The sequence below is a fragment of the Anopheles nili genome, chromosome 3, assembly GCF_943737925.1.
Source record: "Anopheles nili chromosome 3, idAnoNiliSN_F5_01, whole genome shotgun sequence".
Lineage (NCBI taxonomy): Eukaryota > Metazoa > Arthropoda > Insecta > Diptera > Culicidae > Anopheles > Anopheles nili.
The window spans coordinates 60,739,854-60,759,044 of record NC_071292.1 but is presented as its reverse complement, the minus strand read 5'-3'; the positions used below and the strand labels follow the sequence as shown (position 1 = coordinate 60,759,044).

Genomic DNA, 19,191 nt, shown 5'->3' with positions numbered 1-19,191 from the left:
CGACGGAGATACAGCCATTGCAGCCGGTTTGCCTACATTTTTTTTTTCGAACCAAAAACGAGAAGCAAGACAAAAAAAAGCACTCCTTCCCAGCGGAACGGAATCACATGACAAAAAAGGTAAAACAAAAATGAGAGCCCTCCCAATCCCGAGACGATCAACGCCGCATAAATGATACAAATGCAGCTGCGCATAAAAAGAATGCTACTTTAACTGTCACTTTTCACACGGTATCCCTGCTCTCGACCGCTCCATCCGGTCCATTCTTTCACATTTCACACCCATTGCACGAACGACCGGGCGCGGGATCCCAACCTCTCCCAGCCCAAGACCCAGCTAAACATCCAGCCGGCAGTCTGCCGTGACGACATTGGGTCGCGGAACGGACGTCGTATAAACGCACATACACAGCAGCCAACCAAACCCATCGCACGTACGCGCCACCGCACGATTTTTATTATGCTGATGAGCTTTCGCCACCTGGCCGGTCGCCCGTCGTGGGGAAGGAACACACCCCCAAAGGTCTGGGGAGGGCCAAAGAACGAAGCGGTGTTGGTTCTTCATGGACACGAAACCTTGGGTCGAGGCCCAGCAACAGAGCGAACGGGCGTTTTGTTGGATGGCCTCGGCGCCCGGACCCGGCTAAGGTGAGCAAGGTTGAGTTCAATGTTCAACGACCCGCTCCAGGGCTACTGCAACGCTCAAACCTACCCTCTCGGTGTTGAATCTCCACCCCAAAAGTGCACAACAGGGAGAGCGAAGGAAAAAAAGAAAAACCAACCCACAAACTAAATACCCGAACCGAGCCGTCGCTGCACTTCTTCTGCACGCATTTCGCTTTGGGTGGCTGCAATTCTCGTGCAGAACTTGGCTCAGACAATAAAAAAAAACCGGTGCTGCATCTTTCCATCGGCATTCTCTCGCGGCTGGGCGCACCAACGTAACGGCATTGCAGCAGGCTCATTTACCGGCCAACAACCGCCTCACAGTGGAACACAAAACCCGAAACGCCGTCGCCTTCCAACACTAGCGAATTGTCCCTTCTTACATTCGGAGAACCGGAACGAATGGGCGCAACGCGTGAAATCGGACCCTGTTCTTGGTCGGGTTGCAGCAGCACCGAGAGAGCTTGGCTCTTGGGTTTGCAACAATGGAGGAAATTATCTGGTTTAATCGATGGTCGCCCCCCCACCAAGGGAGGCTGGTTTCTTCCTTCGCCCGAGTAGGAAGAAGTGTGGAATGTGCAATGGCGGTGTGGTGCTCGCAGACAGGTTGAGCAGATCGGACCGAAACGATTGCACGCCTGCCGGTGGTGTGGTGAACCCGGAAGACGTGTGCGAAGACCACGGAATTGGTGGCACCGTATGTGAATTATACGCCGTTCGACCTTCACGCGTTGAGACATGACGACGACGACGACGACGACGACGACGGCTGCGTTTAGTTCACCGGGAAGTCCCAACGGAAAGTTCAGTGGTCACATTTTTGGCGAAGATAACGATCACGAAAAGGTCTACAACCGGACTGAGCCGAGCCTTTGTCTTGTGGGACAAATTGGGCATACTTCAAAATAAAACTTTAACGTTAAATATGATACCGTCATTAGGCCTGTTTCTCATTAATGCATGGTTGGCTCGAAGCCTAAATATTTTAATACAGCACCTTTAAGGCGTGTAGTGAATAAATAATTAAAGAAGAAAGCCAGCAATTTTTCTCATCCCATATTGCTAATCGTGTACACGACCCCTACCCAACCGTACGCAAATGACTGTCTAGGTGGTTGGGTAAATAAAATCTAACCGAACCTCACCACCGAAAGCAATAATGCTGATGTACATGTTTAGAACATAAACAAGAGAAAGTGAAAAAAAACAACCTCCCAACGTACAACCACCCATTGCAGACATCTGTTTCACGCGCCAAGCCGATGAGGCGCTGGCTCCCGGTGGTTCAATTACGGGAAGAAAAATCGTCTGGTGCGAGATAGCGCCCTGGATCTAACTGGAACCACCGGGTTTTCATTTGGAACCCGCACACACACCCCCGCCGCAAGAGTAAACAGGGGCAGTTCGTGTTCCCTCTCCCACTCCGTAGCTTGGTTTTCCAGCCGGAATGTGAATATTCAAATCGAGAAACGCACATCCGGGTGGAAAAATGCGAGACGAAAGGATCCCCCTTCAGCGAACAAATTGTAAACAAATCCACCCTCTTTTTTAGCCAAGGCTTCCTCGCCCGGTCGATTACAGGAATTCTAATCTGTATCTGCATTCGAGATGGCCATCATCGGGAAAAAAAGGGGTAGGCATCTAAAGGGACGACTAGGCATCTCCATCGGTATGGCGGACATTCGACACGCGTTTTCCAGCGTTTTCCAAATGAACCGAGCGGTGGCGCGTAACCGAGGCCATTCCAGAGAGAATGGAACTGCATCCAGTGTTTAGCAACGCAACAAAAGGAGGAAAAAAACGTCAAACAAAAAAAAAGGAATTGAAACCCCCTTCCGCTCCAACAGCATCATCCCCCCGGCGTGCATACCTTCCTTTCGCGGGTCCTTCTTGATGTACATAGGCGGCTCAATTCTGGCGGATTATTCTGGACGGATCCGACAAATGGGGTGGGTGTATTTGGTATGGTAAAGCGAGGGGGGTCGATCGGCCACCCTCCTGCCACTTTCCCGTTGGACCGATTACACACACTACTACTACTACCGCTCTGCTCTGCTCTGCCGTCTTTCGTTTGCCGTCTGGCTGCACGCTCTTCTTCCACCGCACACAATCTCTTGCCTGCGTCAGTCGTGATAATGGTCTCGCAGTACGCGACCCCTTTTTTGTTTTGCTCTCAATCGGCCCCCGACGGATGCCGAGGGGAAAACCAATTTCCCTCAATCGAAAACCGCTCGCTCGCAAGGGGGTTGTGAATGGGTTGGGTGGGTTTTGAAAACTCGAACCACCACACAACAGAGCTGTGCGGGAGAACGAACCTGCACACTTCCCCTTGTGTTGGCCGTTGGTGGTGTCCCGGGGTTTTCCCGTGGAGGGAAATATTATGAAATCACGAACGAAATGGTTTCCGCTTTCGGCACTCGCAAGGATTATGATGCACACAGGACAGGACGCTCTGACACACGACGCACAGCACACGAACGGTTTCTCCTTACGCACTTGTCGCTTGGGAATGCCCGCACATACACACACACTCACACAAGCACCCTTGTGCGCGTACACCAACGTAACCGTACGCACGTTTTTTTTTGGGGGGAAAATGCAGACCGATTTTTTTTTGAGCACAATTCAAACGACACAAATCCCGCGATCGAAACCTGACGCCTCTTGAAGCCCTCGTCGAACGGAGCCTTTTAATTGCCTCACTCGCTCTCTCTCTCTCTCTCGTGTGGAATTTTTCGTGAGGAAAGGACGAAACAAAGGCTTTCACTGTTTGCTGTGTATAACTCGCTCCCACTCTCGCTAGGGGTTTAATAATTAATACCTTAATTTCGTTTAATCCCGCCCGAAGCCGTGGCACAAAGCACTAATCCAGAGCCTTCCACCAGGGAGAGCCTAATCGAAGCCGTCCGCACACCCAAAAACAGTTGTTGGTAGCTGCAGCACTTTCGCCACAGGCGAGTCGGTCTAGGTCAGGAATGACGCCAACGGCCTTACTGGCTCCGCGAGCGCTACTCGGCAAAACCAGGTTTTGGATTCGATTTCCGAACTCCAGCACCACGAGCCACCGCACTTGGATTGCGTAGGTGGGCCCTGCTCTTTCTGGACCAGATTCTAATTAATCACACCTTCTCCCCGTCGGTTCGGTTCCAGCAAAACCTCGCTCGATCGGCGTGGCGTGCCGGGTTGCGCGCGTTACCTCCAAAATGACGTAACTATCCCGTGTGCCACACACCACTTTGCTTTGCTGCGTGCCGAGAAGTCGTCCACGAGGAGTCGCTGTGCGTATAACGCAATGAATGTGGAATCCAAAAGCCAAGATCTCGTAGGCGCGACGCGTCGGCGACGGTTTGAGGGCCGCAAATGTGTCTCCCCACTTGCCCAATCAAGCGTTGATCAACAGTTTGCTGGGGGAAAGAACCCACTAGAAGAGCACTGGGCGCATTATTGTGCCGGATGCCGAACCGTAATGATGATCTCACGCGTGTCCAGGCGAGCGAGTTTTCTGTGGTTACGAAAACGCCACCTGGTTCGCTTCAGTACGTAGCTGTCAGCCAAAACCGAACGAAACACCTCAAAACACACATACACCTGACGCACGGGGGCGCGATGTTTTACACGCGATGTTTTGCACGAAAGGATACGCACGGGATTGAAAGCTTCGTCGCTGAAGGAAGACCACTTGGCCAGGGTGGTGAATGCGAAGCACTAGGCGCGATGTTCCGTAGCTGCGAAGACGCCTTGGCGAACTGATGGTTTTCCGGGGACGCGCTCGAAGTTGTCGAAAGACCAAACTGAACTGACTGCTGCTGACGACGACCGGGAGTCGTTGCCGTTCGCTCTCGGTATGCAGCAGCAGGCAAGCAGCAGGCCTACGACTCCTGTCCGCCGACGCGCGCGCCCACCAAAACCACATCAACACACACACACACACGTCCGCAACGTGCTCAAACACAAATGGCTCTCTGCTGGCCGCACGCTCTCTCTCTCTCTCGATTCGGGCGAGAAAATTCAAACGCCCGCAAGGGGTGGTGAATCGAAAGTAAGAGTGTGCGTTTTCCGCGTGCGAGAAGTGAATGGAAGGAAGCGAATAAAGCCCCTTTGGAATTTGTTCTCGGGTGGAAAGATGTCCTGTGGAAAAAGCCTAGCAAACGTGAGGATGCGATTTAGGAATGGTGCCTCGAATTTTATGATGGCAATTGATTGATCAAATTTTAAGGAATTACAATAAACGTTGCCCAACAATTCGTACTATTTGTTGGCCATTAATTTCCACCACCGAAACCCTACACGGGTCCCGCTTATTTGAGTAAACATTTGCCAAAGGGCTCAGGTTGCATCGGTGTACCCCTCGGTTTAGTTTTACTCTCTCTCACTCGCGCGCGCGCGCTCTCTCGCTCACACAGAGAGTACACGCTCTCCCACCGTATCGCCCACGCGATTGTTGTTACTAACAACAGCTACTAGGCGAGCGACTAGTGAGCGAGTAAAACCGACGCAGATAACAGTGGGTGCGAACTGCTCTCACGGGCGCCCCAAAGAAGCCGGAAAGAGAGCGAACACAACACGCGAACGCAGCACCACCACCCAACGGATGGGAGGCGGACACTCTCGTCTGGGGTGTTGGTGCGCGCCTGCAACAGCAGCAGCAGCAGCAGCAGCAGCACGAAGTTCAAGTAGGGCACAGGGCATATTATGAATCATCTCGGGCGAGATTCCCAGGCGAGGGTGATGCCGTGAACCTTTTTTCCAACCCCCTTGCGGGGTGCACCCCGACCGTTCACGTGTGTGAGTGTGGGCATTGGTACGGGAGATGGCAAACCCCTGGCCAACGTCATCGTGATGGCGCGCGAGTGTCCTTTTTACGCAACTAGGGGCCGGTACTCCTGTTTGTGTTCGTGTGTTGGTGCAACACTCGGAAGTGTGTAAGGACGAAAGGACGAACGGGGACGAGAAAAATCTGTGTAGGGCGTACACTGTTACGAAATTGAACCTTGTCCAGGGACCCGACCGGGGATAAGGAAGCCACGAACCTTCGCCAACACGCTGGAACGCGCGAATCCTGCGGGCGCTGCGGGAAAATAACAGTTGATCTCGCGTTCATTGCGAGCGATTCGCGCTCCCTCACTCGCGCTTAATTTTACGCGCGGCACGTTCTTGTCGGAGTTTCAGTCCTTTCGTCCTAGCTAGACACCACCTACGTCAGCGGACTAGACAATTCGCTACACATACACGCGCACAAACAGGGTGTACAGGATGTGAAATAAAACGGCCTCATCGTTGAGCCAGATCAAACCAAGGAGCTATTGCGCGGGCAGGTAAATAGCAACACACGTGCACCCTGGGAGATGAGAGCGCACCGCGTGTGTAGGGATTTTCCCCTATTCTACTGCACCTGCAGCCTCACATCAGAACTGATTTCGATGTGCATAAATTAGGACGGACGGAATGGCGATGAATTATGGAGGGTGATGGCGTACCTGCCACAGAATAATGGAACACACTTGAGGTGACGTTTTTTCTCCCGCAAGACCTAATAGGACGTTTTGTTTAATGATTAAAAAAATATAAACCTAAAGGGACGACAAAATTGGGAGTAAAATCGCCAAAATAAGGTAAATTATAGGAATAAGATAGAAAACTCCTAAAGCGACTTTAGAGGTATACCAAACATTTTAACATTTATCATATGCTATAAGATAGAAAATATTTTTTTTACTCGAATACATAAAAAAAGTGTGCAAATGACTTAAAAAGGATCACAAAACTTGAAGAATTCAACAAACACAGAGAAGGGGTGGGCAAGCAAAGTAACTAATATCCATTCATATTTAACGTTATATTACGTCCGTTAAAGCCCGCCAAAAAAAAAACGACCATCACGTAGTTGATTTACGGTGGAATGCAAAGCAAAAAAAACTTCCCCACAGTCACGACCTACTCTACGGGGTGTATCCGCTGCTGCTTGGACGCCGCCAAAACGACGAATCAAACGGCACACATAATAATCACAGCTGACACAAATTCGGTAGCCGTTTAAACGGCTCAAGCCACCGCGCTCGCGCACGCTTGTTTTGTTGCCCTGTTTTGTTTCGCAAACATTGCACATGTTTTGCCGACTTCCCAGTCACCACCTGCCCTTCGACATCCTCCCGCGGCTCGACACCCACCCGCCACTTGGGGGGACTCGTATTACTTTCCACGTCGTCCAATTTGGCGATGTTTTAAAAATAGTCACAAATTAAAAATAAACCTCCATCACACGACCCAATCGTCGCCGTTCATCGAACTGCTCTACCATCGTGTGGGAGCGCTCGAGAGTGAACCGTTGTTGGATTTGTGCGCGGAACACGTCCCTCCTTAGGACCAGGATATGTGCCACACGGGAGGTAAGGGCGTACAGCCCGGCACACGAAATATCGCCCGACATGCAAAGCAGCCCCGTGTGTCACTGGCCACCACACTGCAGCAAAACACACGGGGTACAGGATGTTATGTTTACGGCACGGTGCCAAAGGGCCAGAAAGGGGGCGCCCTATCTGCGGCCAGTGCGTGCATAAACCACGGAGTGCGGTGAGCAACATGAACCACGCCACGCGATGCATGATTTAATGTACCGCGATGAAATACACGCAAACGTACGTACGTATGTCGCGGTACTAAATCGTTCTGCATTGTCATCGTCGCTGTCGGTGGGCCAAATGGCACAGCATCCGATGGTGGACCGAGGCGTGGAAGCTGTCCCGGAAAACAGCGTGAACCGTGAGTAGCCATTTTCATCTGTAAGCTCGCCTTCTTGCTCCTCTTGGAAATCTGCCGCATCACCTGATCGGTGATCGGAAAGATATTGCTCGTCTCGGCGCCATCATCGCCACCCCGCAAATGGTGAGTAATTTGACCTGATTAACTTTAATCCTATCCCAAAAACGCTCACTGACGTTTGAGCGCATGATTCGACAGATATTTTAGGTAAATAGTTACAACAAACAGTTTGGCCAGGGCATGCCCCAATCAGCCTGATTCCGGGAAACAACATCATCAAGCATTGGTTAAATGCAACGCGTTGAATATGCACGATTACTAACAAGAAGAAAAAAAAGTAAAATCCACAAACAACACATCGCAGTCATACCCACCGATACAATCACTTTCATTCTTTATCCACACCGATGCTTGTGAGTGGGTGGCCACAATTGCGCCACCACTCGCTTGTCTGACATTTTGTAACCACCAAGCGGAGGGCAACAAAGTAACAGCAAAAACGACAGAGACCCCCTCTTCCACACCACAGGCTCCCCCGAACGCGAAGGGGGCTCAGGCTTTATTTTGAAAATGAAAAATGTGCTTCCAATAAAGCAACCGAATCCGATGCTGCTGCTGTCGGTGGGTTTTGTGCTGGAGCAAACAAATACACGAATAATACGCTGGTGCGGATTCTTGTCTCTTTTTTTCTTCGGTTTTCATCCTGCGTGTGAAAGCTTTAACGTTGTTCGTGACACACACACGTGGCTTAGATTAACTTGTTTGCGTTGTGTTCTACATGATGGTGGGTCGTTTTAAGCGCCCATTTGCCGAAAGGAGCGGGCGCGTGAGATTGATCGCGTAATAATTGGTGCTACATGTGCACTCAAAAGGCGATTGGTTGTGGGCAAACAGCGCGATGCATAACAGTTCAATTAGTGCGAGTTTTGTGGTTTAAACACGCAAAAAACCAGCAACGGGTGATATATTGCGCGTTTAAAGGGAACAACCAGCATCCATACATCCTCCCATAAATGCAGGAGGCAATAAAATATATCAAAAAAAAAATCAGTAAAGAGACAACAAAGATGCTTAAAATTCATAGAAATTCCCCGCGAGACTGGCATGTGGACACAGCTTCATTGCTATGCATCGAAAACAAAAATGTGCGTAAATAAAAAGATTGCATCTGCCGTTCACGAGCTGCAACAGATGGTGACCGGCGGGTGGATAGAACAAATAAGCTTACATTTTAAAAGAAATACGAAAAAAAACACACACACAATCGAAACACAGCCGGAACGTGAAGGATGCTGCCGCGAACAGAAGGCGCGCAGCAAAATTATCGGAACCGTCCTTTCTTTGCCGTTCTTTCTTGTCGGGAAATCTGCAGCAATCAATGCTGCACCAATCGACACATTCCAGCAGGTGGAGCCGCCGCATTGGCAACCGAGCTGGTGAGGTTTGCATATTAAATTACCGTATCTTTGGCAGCCTTCGTATCGTCGGTCCTTCGTTTGTTAGCGCGTTTGATCGTCTTCTACGTGCGAAAACACTGGACGCAGTTGTGCGGGAAAGGAAAACAACCCCCAACCTGCAAAAGACTGCGGGTTTGAATCAATGTCTTTCTCGTCTGCACATTGTGTGGCATTCGGTTGCGTTGTAAGGGTGGTCAAGAACTTATCAATACCCAACATCGACGGGTGAATGCCTTTAAGACTGCATCGTCTGTTTAACGCTAACGAGGGTTCATAGTTTCGAGCCGGATTTTCACCCAAAACCCTCAGTTTTGTTCACGATCAATCTGTAAGTAATTTTCCACATCTTCGAACAGCATAACACCGGCTGCCGGCTGTGACCGAAACGCAGCTACCTAACGAAGTGTGGTTTTATTTGAAGCGAAATGCTTGAGCAAAAAAAAACCTAACAGCAACCTCCCGATGACGATTCCATCCGGGGCGTGTGTATGGTGAGTGACACCGCCCCGGAAAACCGCACATACACACACGAGAGACACGGAAGGCGCACCACCATTTGCATGCGACATACTATTTACCATTTCCGTCTGAGTGCGCGCGTGCATGCAAATAGTTTCCCGTCGTGCGTCAGGAAGGCGCGAGAAGCCTCCTGCATGTGATTGAACCTGCGCGCCGTCGATGCAGAACAGTCGGCTTTCCTGTGCGCCGCCCTGTGTGTTTCCTTCCCACCCATCCCGGTCGCGATATTTGTCACAAAAATGTCTGCACCGCCGCTCGATTGGAAGTCCATTTGCGTAAATATCGAGGCCCTGGGATGGCTCCAGGGACCCGGGTATTCGCTGCGCGATGCGCGTGAGATGGTAATTGCCCCTCGCTTCCGTAAACGTCGATTGCCGTCGCCAGTCGGTTTGCGTAGGCAAATGGGAATACTCCAAGTAAAATATCATAACCACTCACCATCCGGTCCATCCACCGCTTCTGTTGCGGATAGTCTTCGCTTTTTTCCATTCCAATCCGCTCAACTACGCGCGTCCCATTGGGAGACGACCCCCGCGGTTGCTCACCAAATACCGCAACAGAGCAGTGGCTTTGCATTTCAAGGGTTGGTTTGTGTCGCGGTGAGATGACACTCGCGCCACACAATTCTATTCCAAGCAAAAAAAATGGCCCAAGGAATGGGAAAACAAACTCAATATCTTCTCTCGCACCTTGGCAGCCGATGAAACGGTTTCCGACGGGTGGCACTTTGCACGTGCAGTTGACGTGCGCGATGCGCCAAAGAAAATACTTTTCCCCTGACGTGTACCGATCGCGCAGACGGTGGTCGATACGCTGACAGTGCCAGAGAAAAATGCTCACTGTCAAGCAGAGGTATTCGATTTTTTTATTTACAAAAAAAAATCAGCTTGAATCATCATATATCGGCATTGAAAAGATAATAAATAGGCTATATTTGAAATCAGCGATAGTGAATAAATATTCCTACAGGCGTATAATTTCAATAAACCCTTTATCTTGTTTCGTTCTGATTGGTTCCATCAACAATGTCGTGTTTGCACAGCAGCACACTCACTCTTTTCAGAATCGAAATGATTCACGGGAAACGAACAGAACATTGCCAAAAATTGTGACCCTCGCTCAAAGGGATGCCCTCGAACGACTCATCGCTGAAGCTATTCACACGGTTGAATTGCGTTGGAAAGCGAACAAAACGTCAATCAGCTAATAATGACACATAAAATAACCCACCGCGCCCAAACGGTGGTGATATTTCGGCTCTATTTATTTTACTTCCCAAATGCCAATGAGCCAATGAAACATAGTTACAACCCAGCCCGGGGATGGCGTACCCCCCCGTTCGCCATTGTGCCAGATGTGGGGCCAAAAAGTTGACACTTTGTGTCTCACCCCCCGGGGGCTCTGGCACAGTAAGATGTAAATGGATCCAATTAGCGGCATGTCGCCAATAATTAAGCTATTAGAGGGCGAGTGCGCACGGGGCATCATAATGGATTCCCTTTTGGTACCTTTTCTAGCAGGTCTTTAGCGCGAGCAAGTGCTCGAAGTGTTGGCGCTAATTTCATTCCGCAAAAGTGCGATACCTCGTAATAAGCTGGGAAAGTAAGAAGCAGCAGCAACAGCAGCGGCAGCGGCAACGATCAGCAGTTTCAGCCCAACCAAGATATGCCCTAATGGCCATCGCATTTAATTGCTTATTGAATTTTTAGGACAGAACGCGCCTCAACAGGTTTAACGACACTAGCGTGTGCGTGCGTGCGATAGAGGCAGTAGCAAAAATTGCTTTTTTATCGTCCTTTTCCACCCATTAATGGGGACCCAATTTTTGCCCATTAAACGATTTGAATATTAATTTGTACAAAAAGTGTCGCTGCGCTTCATCAAGCATTCAAGGGTGCGAGAGAAAAAGCACAGCCGCTGAAAGAATGCAGCAATTATAGCCCAAGAAACGTGCTCTATGATTTCGCCCAAGCACATACACACGAGTACACACCAAAAAAAACCTCCCAATGGCCACAGAGATGTTAGCATCGTGTGCTAACGAAACAGGGCCATCCTTCGCCACAGCCTTATCGATTTCGTGTTCCGCTCACGATGGACCCAAACACGTAAACCCTATCGGTTGGTGCCAAAAACGTGACACGAAACGTGGGTGAAATGCTGCGCTGGCTGCATCGGCGGCACGTGATCACCTCGACCGACCGGTGGACATACTCGAGGAGCGTGCCACAAAAATGCTATTCTTTCTCGACATTCTAAAAGCAACATTGTCGGAAGCACACGAAGCCACTACCGCCACACGGTTAGAACAAGTTGAACGATTTGTTGCTGCACAAAGCGCACAATTATTTCGCTTTCAGTTCGGTTACGATCGTGTCGACAATTGTGGTCCTTTTGCCTGTGGCCATGGTTGCATGTTTGCAGGCATAGCGTGACATTATGTGCAGGATTTGACGGCGGACGTACGTATAATTAAACGAGCGAATGATTCCGATAATTAATGCATTACAGTGTTGCAATTCATAATGCCGACAGATGTAAAAGATACAATAGGTGAAGAATGTTTTTTTTTCTTTATTGGGAAGGACAAGCCGTATGGACAGGTGAAGAATGTATAAACAGATAAAATCCTATGTACACTATTCATTGGAAGATTCTAATCGTTACTTTTAAAATATCAAACATACTTTTAAAGATCCTTCCTGCCACAAAAAGATCCAAAAAATGGTTACTAAAACCACACCATAAATCATGCAGTGCGTTAACGAACTGGAAGCTTAATTTCACACCACATAATAACCCGAATCACGAGCGAACCGTTCGCAAAACGGTTCACATCTGAGCTCCATTTTCGTCCCTCATGAAAGAGCTTTTTCTCAATTACACCCAATGAAAGGGTTGAGTAGAGATATATTTTATCTCTAAAGCTTTTTTTTACACCGAGGTAGTCTGCTCTACCGCACCCATCATGCTAAAGGGAGAAGAATCATGACGCACCATCGAACGGATCCTTTTAGGAGCCATATCCCTACCCCACGCGTAAAAAGCACAATCCATCCTCTATCAGAAAAAGTATGTAATAAATCCCCCCCGGAAAAAAATGCTATGCTTTCTCTCTTCACACTGAGGAAAGAGAGCGTAAAATGAACGATGGCGGTTCGACATAGGCAACGAAAAATATTACGATGCCTGGAAAACATCTTCTAACCATCGGTCAGAATGAAAAGCGAAAAACGAGACCTCGACAATTTGATTCTAAAGTACCAGGAACTGCGGGAGGCAACTCCAAGTGTTTGGGCCACGATTTTTTTTCCTTCAAATCCTCCATCTTACACACCTACATCCTTCGAATCATCGTTCGTTTTTCTAATCCACAATACACCTTCTACCAAGAAGGATTTCGACGTTCTAGGCTCATCCCTGTTCCGGACGTGATTGGTTACCTGAAGCAAGTTGCCACACATTTGCTAACATTGTTTGCCCATGTTCTGGTATCTAAGGTACTGTAGGTGGGTCTGTACCTACGTTAAATGACGCATCCCAAGCTGCTCCAACGAGGCTCGAGGCTTCGAACTGAAGAGGAGAGATAAGCCCCTTTTGAAATAAAAACAACAAAAAACGTTGTCCCACCATGACGCCATTTAGCAGGACATTTTAAACATTCCCGTTTTCAACGGAGCTCGTTAAAATAATTTAGTTATCAGCCTCGGTACCGGTACGGCTACGATATGCTGCTGCGGTTCTCGTGTTTGCTTTGTCCGACGTTTCGATCCATAGATCTCGTGCCCGTTGGTTGGTTATCACGGGAGGCCAATGGTAACCAACGGGTTGTAGCAAAAATTATCCCCTATATTTTGCTTCGCCTAATTCGAATGGGTCGAGAGTCGCTTTTAAGCGTGGTTTTTTCGTTCGTTCATTTGCAAGAATAATTTAAACCCCCCCAGATACGCGCTTCCACGCCGATTGGTATCAGAGGTACGCTAGGAGGGTGGTGAAAAAAAAATGTCGGAACCCAATGATTGGCAAAGGAAGTAAGACAAAAAAAAAGCTTTTCGTCTACCTTAGCAATTCAACACACCGGCGAAACGACGCAAGGATTGGGATGCGCACCGGGCGGAAACAGGAAATCATTTACATCGTGGATAGCATTCATGTGATTACAAATTTCCATGAAATATTCATGCCATCCCTCCCCCCACGGACCAACGAGGCGAGCGGGTGGGAGGCTGGGTAGAAACCACCGGAAGGAAGGTGATGTAATTCCCCGCCCATATCCTCGACGGGGGGAGTGAGCATCGAGCGGTGAAGGGATCTCTTCCGTTCTGGCACAACTCATCAGCACCACCCCCTCATGGATCAGGCGGCCGGCTTCGGGCAAATGGATTATGCTAAATGTCATCGCATGCTGGCCAACGCGAACGGAGAGAAAACGTCACGCAAACGGCACCTTCTTCACTCGGCGACAGCGGGCATCGTAGTATCGTTTCCATTTACTGCCACCGGGGGAGAGTCGGTCATTTTTTTGTGTTTTTTTTTTTTGGTCCGTTTAAAACAGGAAAAACTTGCTGCAAAACGCCTCTCTGTGCGATCAGCCCTACGGTTTCCACCCTAGGGATGAGCGTATCCGGATCTCATGGGAAATAAAGTGGCAAATTAAATGGCTCGTTGTAATAGTTCCGCACAAGGGCCACCTGTCAGTATCGCAGAGTGATGGAGAAGAAACGCACCTCCTCCCATCCTCCCGTGGTGGGTGGGACCGAAAATGTAGCAGTTAGCGATTAGTTCGTAGTTTAGCATAAAACTGCTCCATAACCTTTACGGGCGCACACGCTTTAATGGACCTATTCCCGGTGTAGGGAATTATCCCGACCCGAAGACAGATCGCAGTGAGCGCTCTATTAAAATACCCATATCATAATCATAAACGGCGGGCCCATTTTTCAGCGAAGAAAGAGAGAGCAGACCAGCTTACTTAAATGCCTATTTTTCGGCTCGCAGCAATCTGGTCGGGTGGAAAAGCGATTCCCTGTCACCTGTCCGCTATCCATCTTTCGGTGGCCACCCGAGGAGGAAAAAGGGTTGCGAGAAGTTTCCCAAAAACTGTCAGAAGAGCTTCCCCCCACGGTCGGGTGGAAAATTTATGCTACTTCAATCTACCCTTTCTACCGTAAGTGGCCGCACAGGGCAACGATCGAGAAACCGAACGGCAGTGACGCATGGGGTACGAGTAAATAACATTATCCTGAACGATGCTTCTAATCGAGCCAAGCGGTCGTTACTGTCAAACAACAAGAAGTCGAAGTCGTAGAACTGCAATACTGGGTTTGGGTCTGTGGAAACGTTGCATAAACTGTTTGCATACCATAATTACGACAAACAGAAGTATCATCATTCTAAGCGATAATTGTTTCATGCATAGCTACCTTTAAGAGAGAAAAGGGCTCGTTTTCCCACGGAAAAGTTGTCTGTGATGTGTTATATTGGTACATTACCTGAAAAGATAGGATAAGGAATATTGTCAGTATAATAGCTTTAATGAAAACCGGATTTCTAGTGCAAGAAGGTTGTCAAATTCAATTTACGTCTTACAATGAGAATTCAATTAGGAACGTTTTCACCTACGCTGCTCTATTCGAGACAAAACATCGCCAACGAAAGCAGATTACAGCTAATGAACGTCCACCTCATAATTAGAAACATTCTCCGATCAGATACACGACATTATCGTGCACATTTGCCCCAACCGTCGCGAACGATATTGACTCGTAATTTGTTCAACCCCATGACCACCACCGGGTGGGAGCGATCGGGATTGGTAAATTGATTCCAAGCTCCGTCAAAGGAACACGAGCGCACACCTCCTTACGGCGCACACTTATGTAAAATGACTTTAAATACCAATCGGGCGCTCTAGCGCCAAACCGAAGGGTGGATAAATAATCCACCCTCCCATGCTCCCAGCACACCACACCATATGCCCGACAACCAACAGGTCAATGGGCAGCACAAACACCCGCCGAACCACGAATGGTTGGTATCGTTTTCATTGCCACAACTATTGCCATCGATATCGACTTGCTATATCAACACGCCGTACGTCCGGTACTCTCTCTCTCTCTCTGTGAGTATCAATACGAGCAGCAGGCAAACGTCAAGTTTGCTCAACTGCGGTCGAGATGTGGCCCCATCCCTCGTCGGGGTTTATTTTCAATACCGCATTCGGGTTGCGCTTATTCGCAGCGACTTTCTCAGCAATTGATCTGTGGAAAGGGGGCCGCATTTGGTAGGGAAATCGTCAGGACACCACAGCATCGTGAGGATGGCCACAGCAAAGATGGCTCTTCCTTGAGGTACAAAGCACCCACGATGATATCCCGTTCCGTTTTGCTGCGCTTGTTGAAAACGTTTACTCGACAAATGGCCACCCCAACGGAGCCGGGTGATCACTCGATTACGTATTTGCACAGACGCAATTTTCTCGACCCCGGCAGGGTTTATCTCGGTCGTATCTTGGCGGAAACGAGCGGACGGACAGCCAGGTCGCATCCGAGCCGGGCCGAGTCGAATGAAATCACTCTCGAAATGTCCTGCCGAGGGAAATTATGCCCGGTGTGTACCATCCTCGATCATCACCAGAGGGTATTTGAGCGCACAGCGTTAGAACCCGTGCTAGAACCGTTTGAAAGGTTCCAGGAACGCTTATCAGGCGCACTGCTATAAATCAATTCGTTTCCTCGATGAAAAGGTGGTTGATTTTCGTGTAAGGTAAAATGTTGCTAATTTTGAGTGGAAGAAATAAAGCTCTATTTAGATTCATTCTAGAACACTTTCAAGCAGTATTCAAACACACTCCGAGCACCTATAATGTGGCTCTGTTGTACCAGGGCGTTTATTTCTTAGCCGTTTCAACAACGATTTCTACGTCCAACAGAAAACTCGAAACCGCTTTGAAGCGATCCCAGCCAGCTTGCAGAGGAAGCTACGCGCGCTCTGTCCAATCTCGTTAGTGTTCGCAGATTCGTTCGAAGCTGCACGCTCCCAAGGGCCTACTCACGGGCCAGCATTTGAACGCCACACCGTTGGGATACGTTTTGCGATGTTCGGAAGTTAGAACACGAACGCACACCGGGTTTGTGGAATAACAGCCACAAAAACGAACCATAATTGAACGAATTGCCGCTCAAAGGTACTGCAGTGGCCCAATTGTGAACCAACGCGATTTCGAGCAGAGGATTCAAAATAGGTCATTTTTCGAAACACTCAACAGAGGGAGAAAAACGTACAAGGCTCATGTGATATGACAGATGCATTGTTATGCACTTTACGACATGAAACGCGATGTAGCGCGATCGATCGCAACGCTGCTGCATTATGAACTCAAGGTTCTGCCATTGCGAAGGATAAGCATGCTCGATTATGTAAACGATCCGTGGATAAGGCTTGCGACGAAATATCCCAAACAGGATAATGAAATTATATAACAACGATCGATACCATTGACATGGCTGAGAGTGCAATCGAATCGTAATGTCAAACTTCGTTCCACTGTGTTCGAGCACGTTGACAATTTCCCTAGAAATGGCAGCCCAACGACAAATAGCATACTCCGATTTTATTTTCCACACATTCATCTGTGTGTCAAAACTACGCTTCCAACTCGAACAGGTGTAGAAGGTAGGAAGGGCTTGTGCCCCAAGCAAACCCGAAAACAAAAATTCGATGCACTAAATTTTGAGAAATGCACACCATCTACTTTCTCTCTCTCTCGCACTGTCTCCCCTGTGCCACAACAAACTGCATCACGAACGGACCGAAACTGAACCGAAACCGACAAATTAATGATGACGTTAGTCAGAAGCAGCGGCAAAATAGAGTGGGTTATTTTTTCAAGCAACCGAACCCGCTGCTGACCCCAAACCCACCCGAATGCATCGGGTGAACAGCACATTTCCCTCTTTTCCGGGACCATGTTCGGCGTTCGCCGTTGTCGCGACAGATTGCATCGCCGGAATGTTCCAATGTTTCAATCAAAATACCAAAGCAAAACCACACCACCACCGGTCGGTGTTTATTTAGCAAACATTCGTTTCACAGCATCCAAAGTGGGCTGTCCCCACGTAACGGTTGAGCGTGATATACGGACGCGATAGAACGAGCAGATACTTTTGACCACGTGCGTGGTATTTTTTTAACTAATTCTGATATAAATTTAAAATACTTAACAAAACAAACTAGTTCGAATGTGCGAGCCATTCAATGTCAGAACCAAAAGCAGCTTTTAAAAATTGGGGATCAGGGGAAAAAAGCCTTTGTCAGATATTTAACAGTCGAATACTTCACCATCAAGGATAAAAGGAACCACTAATAATAGCTCAAGGAATGGCTGCAGCAAACCTGCCACCATCACAAACCGAATCTGATCTTCATTATTTACGCTACTTTCATTAAAAGAAGCACCAAAGTGCCGGCAAACGTAAATGAAGAAACTGCCCCGACAGCACTAATTAAGTGTATTGGTAAAATGGTATGCGAAGGAAGCTTAGACGGCAACAGCCGGGCCAGCCCCGGTGGTGCTGATGGCTCAGCCCGATATCGGACCATTCCGGCTGGATTCGCTTCAGTTGCCAAGTTCGGCGGAGAAGGGGGGAGCCTCTGACCCGGAATATCTAAAATTTGAACTTTGAAGGTGATGGTACACGTCCTTATCGCGTCATGTTCGACTGCCCTCGGAAACGACACCCACCAACGTGGTTGGTGGTGTTGTGACGTCAACGAAAGCTTCTCGTTCTCGTTGGTCGGATTTTCCAAGAGACGCACACGCCATGGGAGTAGCAGCAGCAGCCATTTTAGAATCCCCTTCTGCTAGCAAACTTTCACGGCGGGTTCAATTTGATTCTCTCGCCTGACCCCTTACAGGTTTGGTGGGTTGGAGAATTTTTCACAGGTATTTTCTGGCCACCCCGAGATGGATTCTAAAATGGAGCTTTTTCTCTCGGCCCAGGGATCTTGGGATAACGGTCCCCGAGGTGTAGCTCAGACGGATGGATGGATGTGAACGTTCCCCCGCTCTGCTAACCCGCACTCTCATATTAGATTATTCCATCCCGCTAGGCTCGCAAACATTTGATCCACGAAACGGCGAGCCCAAGGTTGGGTGCCGGGTTGTTGGTGGCTCATTGTTGGCATTTCCGGCAGCAGCAAAAACAACACCGGGTCCCCACCAACCTGGCCGGCGGAGTGGAAAAGTTTTTTTTTCACCTTTTTCCCCGGCCAGCGACCAGCCAGGGATGGTCAGAAAACTTTGCTGGCCCGCATTTTACAGCCACACCGGTGCAAGTTTCCCATTTTCCAGAAGGCGAGCTCCATCTCCCTGTCCCATTACGGAAACCGAAAAGGTCTTTCCGGTCGTGCGGACAACAATGCCGGATCGGTGATGGTGGAGCAAAATCAACGATGAAATGAATTTCAAACTTTGTTAGCAGCGAAATTACTTCATAAAACGGAGATTTTCGGTTGACGTCAATACTTCGGAAGGAAAGCATGATAAGCGGTTTGTCGGTGGCGCTGGGAACTGTGTTACTGTTCCCTCAAAAATGGCTATCTTTAAACGTAGTTCCAAAGAAATACGATGGTGAAAATTACCGACGAAAAATGCCCACAAACGACAGCAATTGAAATCATTTTCGAATAGGCATATAGGTCAACCCAAGCGCAACAGCCTCATATTACGCCTCTAGCATTTAAGCTTTGCTCCACCGACCACAGTCAGCCGAGCTCGAATTGATCGAGTG

General features: G+C 48.7%; 1 protein-coding gene across 1 annotated transcript in view; it reads right to left on the bottom strand.

The window, feature by feature from the left end:
* LOC128726477 (cyclin-dependent kinase 14) overlaps positions 1–2,662 on the bottom strand; it is an 84,608-nt gene extending 81,946 nt beyond the window's left edge. Inside the window, exon 1 of the mRNA XM_053820290.1 lies at positions 2,536–2,662. Coding sequence (XP_053676265.1) covers positions 2,536–2,566 — 31 coding nt within the window. The 5' untranslated portion in view covers positions 2,567–2,662. The remainder of the gene's footprint in view (positions 1–2,535) is intronic.
* Between the last annotated feature and the right edge of the window lie 16,529 nt (positions 2,663–19,191).